The 10,040-nt window shown below is 30.7% G+C and overlaps 1 protein-coding gene across 1 annotated transcript; it reads left to right on the top strand.

Annotated features, from left to right (window-relative positions):
- The first annotated feature begins 2,699 nt into the window (after window positions 1-2,699).
- On the top strand, window positions 2,700-7,721 carry LOC107946200 (protein MICRORCHIDIA 7). The gene is made up of 19 exons (XM_016880429.2): window positions 2,700-3,323; window positions 3,461-3,535; window positions 3,612-3,646; window positions 3,734-3,812; window positions 3,977-4,069; window positions 4,215-4,299; window positions 4,396-4,471; window positions 4,561-4,689; window positions 4,789-4,887; window positions 5,010-5,111; window positions 5,222-5,383; window positions 5,483-5,578; window positions 5,706-5,757; window positions 5,848-5,959; window positions 6,307-6,715; window positions 6,860-6,936; window positions 7,035-7,098; window positions 7,265-7,387; window positions 7,482-7,721. The coding sequence occupies exons 1-19, from the start codon at window positions 2,846-2,848 to the stop codon at window positions 7,587-7,589; spliced, it is 2,454 nt and encodes an 817-aa protein (XP_016735918.2). The 5' UTR covers window positions 2,700-2,845; the 3' UTR covers window positions 7,590-7,721.
- Window positions 7,722-10,040: the final 2,319 nt, after the last annotated feature.

The following is a 10,040-nucleotide window of genomic DNA, read 5'->3' as shown; positions in this document are numbered from 1 at the left end:
ATTTATTACAGTTTTACATATTGCAATATTACTTACCTTATTTAAAATAACTTTACAGCTATACAACCTTCTACCAATAAAACTCAGATTCATTTTCTATATCTCAGATTTGTTTTTCCTCTCAAATTTCTTATCTTCCTTTTCGCTAATCTCATCTTCTCTGCACACCAGTCCTACATCTATTATTCATCAATAACTTTCTAGGTTGTATTTTTATTCCTTTATTTATTTATTCCATTGTTTTAATTGTGGATCTAGTACTCCTATTCTAACCTTCCTTTTAACTTTTATCACAAATCCAGCGTTCCGTACATTCAAGAGCATTCTTTCCCAATTCAACTCTCTATTATCATTAAGGTGATGTTAAATACTTTTACTCTTTTTCTATCTTATGATTGAACCTACTAATTTATCACAATGATACTAATCTTGACAACTAATTCAAACATTTACATTTGTAGATCTAAAATGCAAATGATCAAGGATTACACCTATAACTTGAAATAGAAAAGGGGATTGCTCTCTGATATTTATGTTTTGAAGGTATTTTCATGGTATTCCTTATGTTACATATATACTATTTATCTTTTCATTTTTTTTGACTTGATTTGTTAGATTTTTCATCGCATGTTAATTAGGGGTGAATGTTCGATCGAATCGAACGAAAAAATTTCAAGTTTATCGAGTTGATGAATCTTATTTTATCATCCTAACTTATTTTGAAATTTTCTTAAAACGAGTCGAGTGAGATGAAATTCGAATCGAATCGAATATATTTGCTCGAGTTAAATTTCAAAAAATGACTTCAGATCCTTGTAGCCATCGCCACCCACCATAATCAAATTTGTCCACCGTAATCAAATTTGTTTTTAACTTTTATCTCCTCATAATTTATTTATTAATCTTTGATATACGGATTAGCTTCTTTTCTTACTCAGGTTCTTCAATTATCTTCTGATTCTTTGTCAACATGTATTTTGAAATTAAAAGATATATTAAATATAAAAAATGTGATTTTTAATAAAAGTTATTTTAAAGATAAAATGTGAAATTGATACCAACAAAAAATTTTAACCGAATACTTTATGTCATCATCAGTAATTCAATTTTAACAGAAATTGATAAAGATTTAGCATTATTAAACAATTCAATAATATAAATAGTAAACCTAAATTAAAAAAAAAACAAGATTTTGGGGTTTAGGAGGAAATAAAAATTTTTGGGGGTTTGGTGGAAGCAAAAGTTTTAGGGGAAAAGAAAAAGGAAAAAATATTGGGGGCTTGGGGGGAAGTAAAAGTTTTTGGGGTTTGGGTAAGTAAAATTTTTGGCGGAAAGTATAAGGGTTTGACTTTTGAGAGAAGGTTTTAGGGGGAAAGAAGTAAAAAAATTTGATATTTAGTTTATTCGAATTATTTAAGTTATTTGAAATCGAAAGTTTAACTTGATTTGAACTCGAAATTCAAAAAAAAAGTTGATTGGATTAACTCAATTAATTTGATTCGAATACTTTGAAATTCAAACTTTTTTTCATTTTTTCGAGTCGAATCAAAAATTGCTCACCTGTAATGTTAATTTACATTTTCTCAAACCATATGGCTAATTATTAGACCTGGTCTGGCCCAAAAAATAAAAGGGTTTAAGCAAAAATATATGCTCGAAAAATGAGCTTGGGCAAAGAAGAAAAAGACTCGTTTAGAAAACAGGTCGAGCCTTTGGTAAGTTGTTTTGGCCAGACGTGAATTTGCAAAAAAAAAAAACTACTGTTTTGCTGTTGTTTTCTTAATGTTTTGATGTCATTTCATTATTATGTAGCTCCTATTTTGTTGTTATTATTTAGATATTGCGTAACTCTTGCTTTTTTGTTAATTTTGCTGCTATTTTAGAGACATTTGCTTATTAAGTTTTACCTATGTTAGTATTATTTAAGTATAAAGACTTTTGTTTAATTTATTTTCAATTTGTTAGAAAACATTTATTTTAATATTTTTAGTGTTTTTGGTGTATTGTGTTTTTTAAAATTCTTTTATATAAAAAAATTTAATATGGGCGGGTCAAGCCCGGATTTTAGTGTTTTCATCCGAGTGAAGTTTGAAAAAAATTTTAGACTCCTTTTTAGGGTCGAGCTGGACCCGAGCCTATCAAACTGGCCTAAAATTTTGTTAGGACTTGACCCAACCCGGTTCATGGACAGCTCTACTAATAAAATATAACTATAACACAAATTTTTTCCCTAAACTTAGTACTATTTTTCATAAAAGTAAAAAGTCAATCATAATTATCATTATATGTACATTATAATCATCACCTTAGTTATCTTTAATCATTCCCAATTTTCAGTTTTAATTTTTTTCATCAATACTTTTTTACCTTAAGCATTTCTTATTTCATATTTATAACAAATCTTAGTCCTTAAATTTAATATATTATTTAAAGTACCTTTTAAAATAGTAATAATTTAAAAAATTAAAAATTTCATTATTCTTTGAAAGTTTTTATTTGAATTATTTTAAAGTAAAAATATTTTTAAAAATAAAAATTAATAGAACATTATCTAAAAAATCAAAATATAAAGGAATCCTACATATTATAGATGACCTGATGAGACTCATATCAAAGCCTCAGTGTTTAAATAAAGATTTTTCTAGTCCCACATGACATGCTTGCATATTAAGTTATTATTACCTGTTTTTATAGAGAAAGGTATATATATCTAAGTTATAGCCCTAACTAAACTCTGTTTCTGTGTTGATTTCAGAATCTTGAAAACTCTGCATTTTATCAGACTCTCTCCCACCCCTCAAACAAACAAACAAACAAACAAAAAGATTTGCTCCAAAGTTGTGCAATGCCAATGGCTTCTCCTGTTAATGGCAATCAAATCAGAGTGAAAACCGAACCCGACGTGCTCAACGACAAAATCCAACACACTCCAGCTCAGCAACCCGCCATTGACATCAGCAGTGATAGTAGCAGCTCTAGTATGAGCAGTGGCGATTCTTCTGGTATCGGCGACTCCTTACTAAGATTTCAGCAATCCAGTGCGGCTCCGGAAAAACGAAATTCTGATGACCCTCTCGATTCTTTCCCAATTAAGAAACGGAAAACAATGTTTCTGGCTCCGCTTCCGCCGGAGCCTTTGTCTGTACAAGTTCCGGAGACGGTACCTTTATCTTTGAGGGAAACTGTTGGGGTTCTGAAGCGGTTGGCGGGTGCAGTTGTTGAAACCCGTCAACAAAGTAAGGTTTCGAGGGGTCGCAAACAGTTCTGGAAAGCAGGAGATTATGAAGGAGGCAATGCATGCGATTCTGCCATGTCTTCTACTGGTTAGTTTAAGCTCCTGCCTTTTTCTTTTAACATTTTTCTTTAAGTTTTACTATACTATTACTGTCAGTTGAATTTGTTTGACTTTGTATGGACAGACGGTTTAATTATAACATATATTGATATATTTATTTTACAGTTGGCATGGATCATGTTAGGGTCCATCCTAGGTTTCTACATTCAAATGCAACCAGCCATAAATGGGCTCTTGGAGGTACACGCAATGAAAAACCTTACTTTCCTATTAGAACTTGGATAATTATGATTAAAACAATTTACTTCTTGGACAGCCTTTGCCGAGCTTTTGGACAATGCACTGGACGAGGTATTTGCAATAATTTTTTAAACCAGAATAGTGAAACCCCCTTTTGTTTTTTCTTGTATTCATATTCTGACTGGGCATTGTGATCAGGCTTGCAATGGAGCTACATATGTTAGCATAGATATGTTGCAAAATAAAAAAGATGACAGCAAGATGTTGGTAGTTGAAGGTAATTGCCAGTATATGCATTTATTTATGTCTTTAGCAGCATCAGTTCAGTAAATTTCCATAATGTGTATAAAAGAAAAAAATCGTGACTCTTTTGCAATTGAATTCTATTGGTAGTATTTTTTTTTTTTGTTTTCCTATACTGCTTGTTGTCTGCGATTGTAGATAATGGTGGAGGGATGAGTCCGGATAAAATGAGGCAATGCATGTCTCTTGGATATTCTTCAAAAAGTAAAATGGCAAATACCATTGGTCAATGTAAGTTGCTCTTCGTTTGTCACATATAAGAATATAAAAGGAATCACTACAATAATTCAATATTTTTCGTAAAAATTCAAGTCTTCATACTTTAGAAGCCATTTCCATAATTATTGCATGTTATTTATGTTTTACTGAAATTCAGACGGAAATGGTTTCAAGACAAGTACTATGAGGCTTGGCGCAGATGTTATTGTGTTTTCTCAAAGTCTTGGGACAGATGGAAAAAGGTTGGCTCCTTAATCATCAGTCTAACTTGATACTTTAGTGTTTTGTTATGAGACTCTAAAAGCTAAATTTGTTCATTTATTTTCTTTTCTCTTTAGCCCAACGAGGAGTATTGGAGTACTTTCCTACACATTTTTGACAGAAACCGGGAAGGAGGACATTGTAGTTCCAATAGTAAGAAGACTTCAATTTAAGTTTTTTATGCTTATTGTACAGTTTCTAAACAATGTGCCTTGTTACTTTCTTTCTTTTGAATTGAAAAGATTGATTTTGAGCAAAAAGGACGGGATTGGACCAAGATGACTCGATGTTTTGAGGATGATTGGAACAGAAATTTGGAGACTATAATTCACTGGTCACCATACACGTCTGAAGCTCATCTACTTGACCAAGTAACTTTTCATCATTTAGATATCCTTTCTTATTTGATGTTGATGGAAGTAAAAGAACCCTACTAATAGTTGTCTTGCTGTTATTTCTGTCAAATTTAGTTCAATTTTCTTAAAGATCATGGTACGCGGATAATAATTTACAATCTCTGGGAGGACGACGAAGGAAAGCTGGAGCTAGATTTTGACACCGATCTCCATGTATGCTTCCAACACCTTCTCTTATATCACTCTTCTTAGTTTCCACTGAATTTTAAGAACTGAAAGATGTTGGACGCGTCTTCCCATAAATTCCAAATTATATCTGACGTTTGGAATGGCAGGATATTCAAATTAGAGGAGTCAACCGTGATGAAAAGAACATAGAAATGGCAAAAACATTTCACAACTCCAGGCAGTTTTTAACTTATCGACATTCTTTGAGGGTGAGACACTTATAACTTTGCATGTATCTAATCACGATCAGTATAGTAATTCATCAGGACTTCATTGTTAGAAGCTGATTAATCATATTTTCTCCCTTCATTCTTTGTAGAGTTATGCATCAATCCTCTACCTCAGGCTTCCAACCAATTTTACAATGATTTTGCGTGGCAAAGACATTGAACATCATAACATTGTCAATGACATGATGCTCACTACAAAGATAACATACAGGCCTCAGATTGTTTCTGGAAAAGCACCCATAAGTTCTGATGTAATGGCTACAAGGCTTAATCTCTTATTTGGATTGTTCATTTATTATTTCTTTTACACTCTTTGCCACTGACCAATTTTTGTCGGGTTTCTATAATAGATGGTTGCAACTGTGACAATTGGGTTTGCGAAGGATGCACAACACCATATTGATATTCAAGGATTTAATGTGTACCACAAGAACCGGCTTATCAAGGTTAGACTTTAAGTTTTCTTTCTCCCTTTTAATTAGTCAAAAGAATCCAAAATCATGGGGTGAGACACCATTGGGCTTTAACCTTTTATGTTTTGTTCATGCATGGAAAAAATAACTCCTTCATTAGCCATTTTGGAGGGTTTGGAATGCAGCTGGAAGTAGTGGCCGAGGAGTGCTTGGTACGAATAATTACTTGTATTGTTTCTTTTCTATACAGATTATTTGGCTGCTAACTCTTTTTCTTTTTTCCTTTTGACCTTCTGTAATAGGTGTGTTGGAGGCCAACTTTGTCGAACCAGCTCATGACAAACAGGGTTTTGAGCGAACTGTTGTGCTTTCAAGACTAGAGGCCAAACTTGTAGGAATTCAGAAGGACTATTGGTTCGTACTTCACATTACATGTGTAGAAATCACTTGCACAAGAGGCAAAACTAGTTGTAGTTTAGTTTTACATCCATTGATATATTTTTATGCATTTTATATTCTGTTAACTATGCTATTCATATAGGTTATGCATAAGAAATTTCGAGTTAATTGAAATTATATATCTAACCATCAATCTGATGATAATGGAAAATTTATTGTTAATATACATCAAAAAGGATATTATCAGAGATGCCAGATTGAGTAATGACTTTATACATGATTCTTCTTCATGTATGCTATATGTGTGTATGGAGGTTTTGTGGTTATTGGTCTCTGAACTTTCTCTTGCTTTTCTGTGGTAGGTTTAAAAACTGCCATGAAGTTGGTTATGCACCCAGGAGGCCTACAAAGAGCTCTATCTCAAAAGCTCCTAATTTCGTTCCATGTGTTGGAGAGAAGTCTTCTTTACATCCAACTCAGAAAGAGCAGGGCTCCATAAGCAAGGGTTGGAACATGAAATCTGGTATTAAAGAGAAATCTTGGGTTCCCAATCAAAATGGATGTGGTACCCCTAACACTATGGATAAGTCTTCTTCACACCCAAATATATATGAGCAAGTTTTTATTGGGGGAAGTTTTAGAACTCAAGTGGATAAAATGTTGGAACAAAGACCACTAGTGGATGAAGCAAATCAAGATGGAAGCTCTACAAAGGGCGAATCTCATCAGCATCCCACATCGAAAACCATGTCGCAAATTTCTCATTTGAAGGTAAATAAATGTTGTTGGTAGCCATTTAGGAAACATCATTTCACTTACAATGGTAAGATTGTTTTAGAATTGGATTTGACAGTACTCTTTTTCTTTATTTCATTTTTGGGGTCTAATTCGACATTTAATTCTCTCGACATGTAGGCAGCAGATAGCAACTGTGACTTGGAGAATTTGATTTTAATCAAGTTGGAAGCAGAGAATCAGGACTTGAGGGAAAGGTATTTGCTTAAATTTCCCCTTGACTTGTACATTTTGTATATTTTTAAGATTGTCCTTTTTTTACTTAAACTATTTGAATCCCCCCTTTTAATTGCAGATTGAATGAAGCGAACCGCGATTTACAGTCCGAAAAAGAGAGATGCGAAACACTTGAATTGCAAGTATGTTCATTGGCTGCTTACCAATTTGATTTTTTATTTACCATTTCAAACATGTTTAACCTGAAGAAGTCGATTCATATATATGCTAAATGAATACAACAAAGAATATGGTAATTTGGTTTTAGCATATTGTGAAGCTGATATTGTTTTTCCATTGGAACTTAAGTTTAAGCAACAACAACAACGGAGTGAAGGGTTGGAGAAGGAGCAGACCGCTCTGATTGAGAATTTTGCGGAAGAAAGGAGCAGGCTACACAAGGAGGAAAATAGATTAAGGAAAAGTTTAAGGGTTGGCATATATAATTCCCCTTTTCCATCTATAATTTTCTCTACATTTTCAACTTTTTTCCCTTAATTTCCTAATGGATTTTTGTTCCTTGTAGAATGCTTCTACTACCATAGAGGATCTGCTTAAGAAGGTGAAGCAGCTTGAAAAGGGCGGAGTCGCAACCATCAAAAAGAAGATTGAGAGTACAGTTTGCGATTATTGAGAATTTCAATTTCAAAATTATACAAAGTTGTACAACGAAACAGATACAGATGGAACCTTCTTTAATTGTCTTTAAAATTTAATAATTTACCGGATCCTTGTTTAAAACAAGAATTTTATTGACATTCCTTAATTTGAAATTGCTGTTGTTTTAATTTTATCTTTTTTTAACATTAGTTATCATATCTAGCTTTTTTGATGCAATGTCTAGAAATATTAGTTCAAATTAAAAATTAAAGTAAAGAAATTAATGGATCCAGGTACGTTTTTGCATCTAGTTTTATTTTTGATGATTTGATATTGTTTTATTAAGTTTTGTATAAGAGTTTTATTGTTCTAACAAGTGATATCAAAGCCTCGTTATGTCGAATAATTCAGAATGAATTGATTCTCTATTATTTTTAGATTGATTCGTTTTTCAGATTTTATGGAATATTTAATATTTCGGTTATATTTATGTTGATGTTTGGAATCTATATTAAAGCCTTTTAGATCCTGATTATTTTGAATTTTTAGGTTTTCGATCTTTAATTCTTAATTTTGATGGATTTTGAATGTTTATGCTTTAATTTCCATTGAGCAATCAAATAATAGTGATGTCGATTGAATTCTATTACTCCATTGATTATTCGAAAATTGGGAATTCAAAATTAACAAGTTTTAGTTTTATTTGGTAATTGTAAATGCATTAGAACTTTAGTTTTATTAAAAGTATAATTAATGCATATTGTGGTGCATTTATATATAAATTTATTAATTTTGTGCGTTAAAAAATGTTTTGGCGCATCTCAAGTTTATTGATAGAATTGTTTTGATGCGTTATTGCATTATTTGTTTGATTCAAATTTTGATTGATTTATATGATTCATATTTAGTGTTTTGTTTTATGAAATATATTATTATATTTTTAGATAGAATTTAACAAATTGGTTTAGTTTGATTTCCATTCAATGGATTCATAGTTTAACATTCCTCTTGGTTTTTTATTTTCAGTTAGAAAACCTAAATCATATAGGTTTCTCATGGTTTTAAAATATTATTAATTAATCAATCAAATTAAAAGAAAAGGAATTTGGGTTTGTGAAATCATAGAAGGCGTTATTTTTAAATAAAAGTAATTCAATTTCAATTTTTTTTGTTTAGTTTTAATAATTGCGGTATTTTATTCATGTTAGTGATGTATATTGATTTTTCTGCTATTATATTTATGAAATTATTATTGTTTTTTAAGATAATTATTACATCTTTAATGAATGATAATTACCTTTATCGTAATATCAATATATTTACCATTCTCTTGATTCTTCATGGATTCACACTTTGGCTTGAATCGTGGCGGACTATATATATATGAGGTCGTGTATATACCATGTATTCTTTGTTAAAAAGAGAAAATCTATTCATGATTTGTTTCTTTATTATGCGTGAATTTGGAGATAATATTTGTTGTTAGTCCATTATACATTTTTCATGAATTGATGTAAATAAATGATTCTTGAATTTTCGCATACTCAAGGAAAATTTACCGATTCATATTTTGTTAGTTTTGTAAAGTGATGATTTTTAAATTGATTGCATGCTTCCAGCTTGGTTTTTGTCGGTTATTAATTTTTTTTAAAGAAATCTCAAGCACATATATTTTGAATATATATATATATAGAATTTTGCTCTACAAAGAATTATTCTCAATTTATGTTCCGGTAATTTTATTATATGTTGTTATCTTTTTTTATAAATATATATTCAATTTTTGGGTGTTTTGACAATACGTGTTTAAAGAATTTAGTTTTAAGTTTGGTTTTATAATTTTTTTTTTAATTTTAATCATAAAAATTTTGATGGCTACTTGTTTAATTTTTAAAAAACAATCAAATATTAAGGTTTTCGGGTTTTTTGTGCTATTTAGACAATCTTATCTTGGGTTATTTCGGAAACTGTAGTTCAAAAAAAATTAGTTTTGACCTTTGACTACTGAGTAAATTTTAAATTTGAATATTGATATTTTAATATGTATTTCAAAATAACTTAATCGAAGCAATAAGTCGCTAAAGTAACATCTGTTGTGAAAAATTATTTTATTTTAAAATATAAAAGGTTGTGTACATGTAACTTAAGTTATTGATTGGCCTAAAGGAAGATTAATATTTAACAAAATTACATGTGCAACTGTGGTAATAAATATGTGACGATTATTTGGTTTTGCATGTGAGTAATAAATCAGCCCAAAGGAAGATTTATTGTTTGACATGTTTTTATTGTCATTTTTGATTACTACACTAAGATATCACTTACAAGTGAATATTTTGTCAAAAGATGAAATATTAATAGAGTGTCCGATATTTTGAGATGGGGTTTACCTTTATTCAAATTATTTTGGTTTAAATTTAAAATATTATATGAGCTTGTTTTGTTTTATTCAGCTACTATTATACCTACAACATCATTACATGCA

The sequence above is a fragment of the Gossypium hirsutum genome, chromosome D12, assembly GCF_007990345.1.
Source record: "Gossypium hirsutum isolate 1008001.06 chromosome D12, Gossypium_hirsutum_v2.1, whole genome shotgun sequence".
NCBI lineage: Eukaryota > Viridiplantae > Streptophyta > Magnoliopsida > Malvales > Malvaceae > Gossypium > Gossypium hirsutum.
The sequence above is the reverse complement of the archived record's forward strand: the minus strand, read 5'-3'. Positions and strand labels throughout refer to the sequence as shown.

Excerpts from the sequence above, each read along its gene's own strand:
- LOC107946200 (XM_016880429.2), top strand. The coding sequence starts at position 2,846 with ATGCCAATGGCTTCTCCTGTTAATGGCAATCAAATCAGAGTGAAAACC. Across the intron at positions 4,070-4,214 it reads GGCAAATACCATTGGTCAAT|ACGGAAATGGTTTCAAGACA; the intron begins GTAAGTTGCTCT and ends ACTGAAATTCAG. Across the intron at positions 5,960-6,306 it reads GGAATTCAGAAGGACTATTG|GTTTAAAAACTGCCATGAAG; the intron begins GTTCGTACTTCA and ends TTTCTGTGGTAG.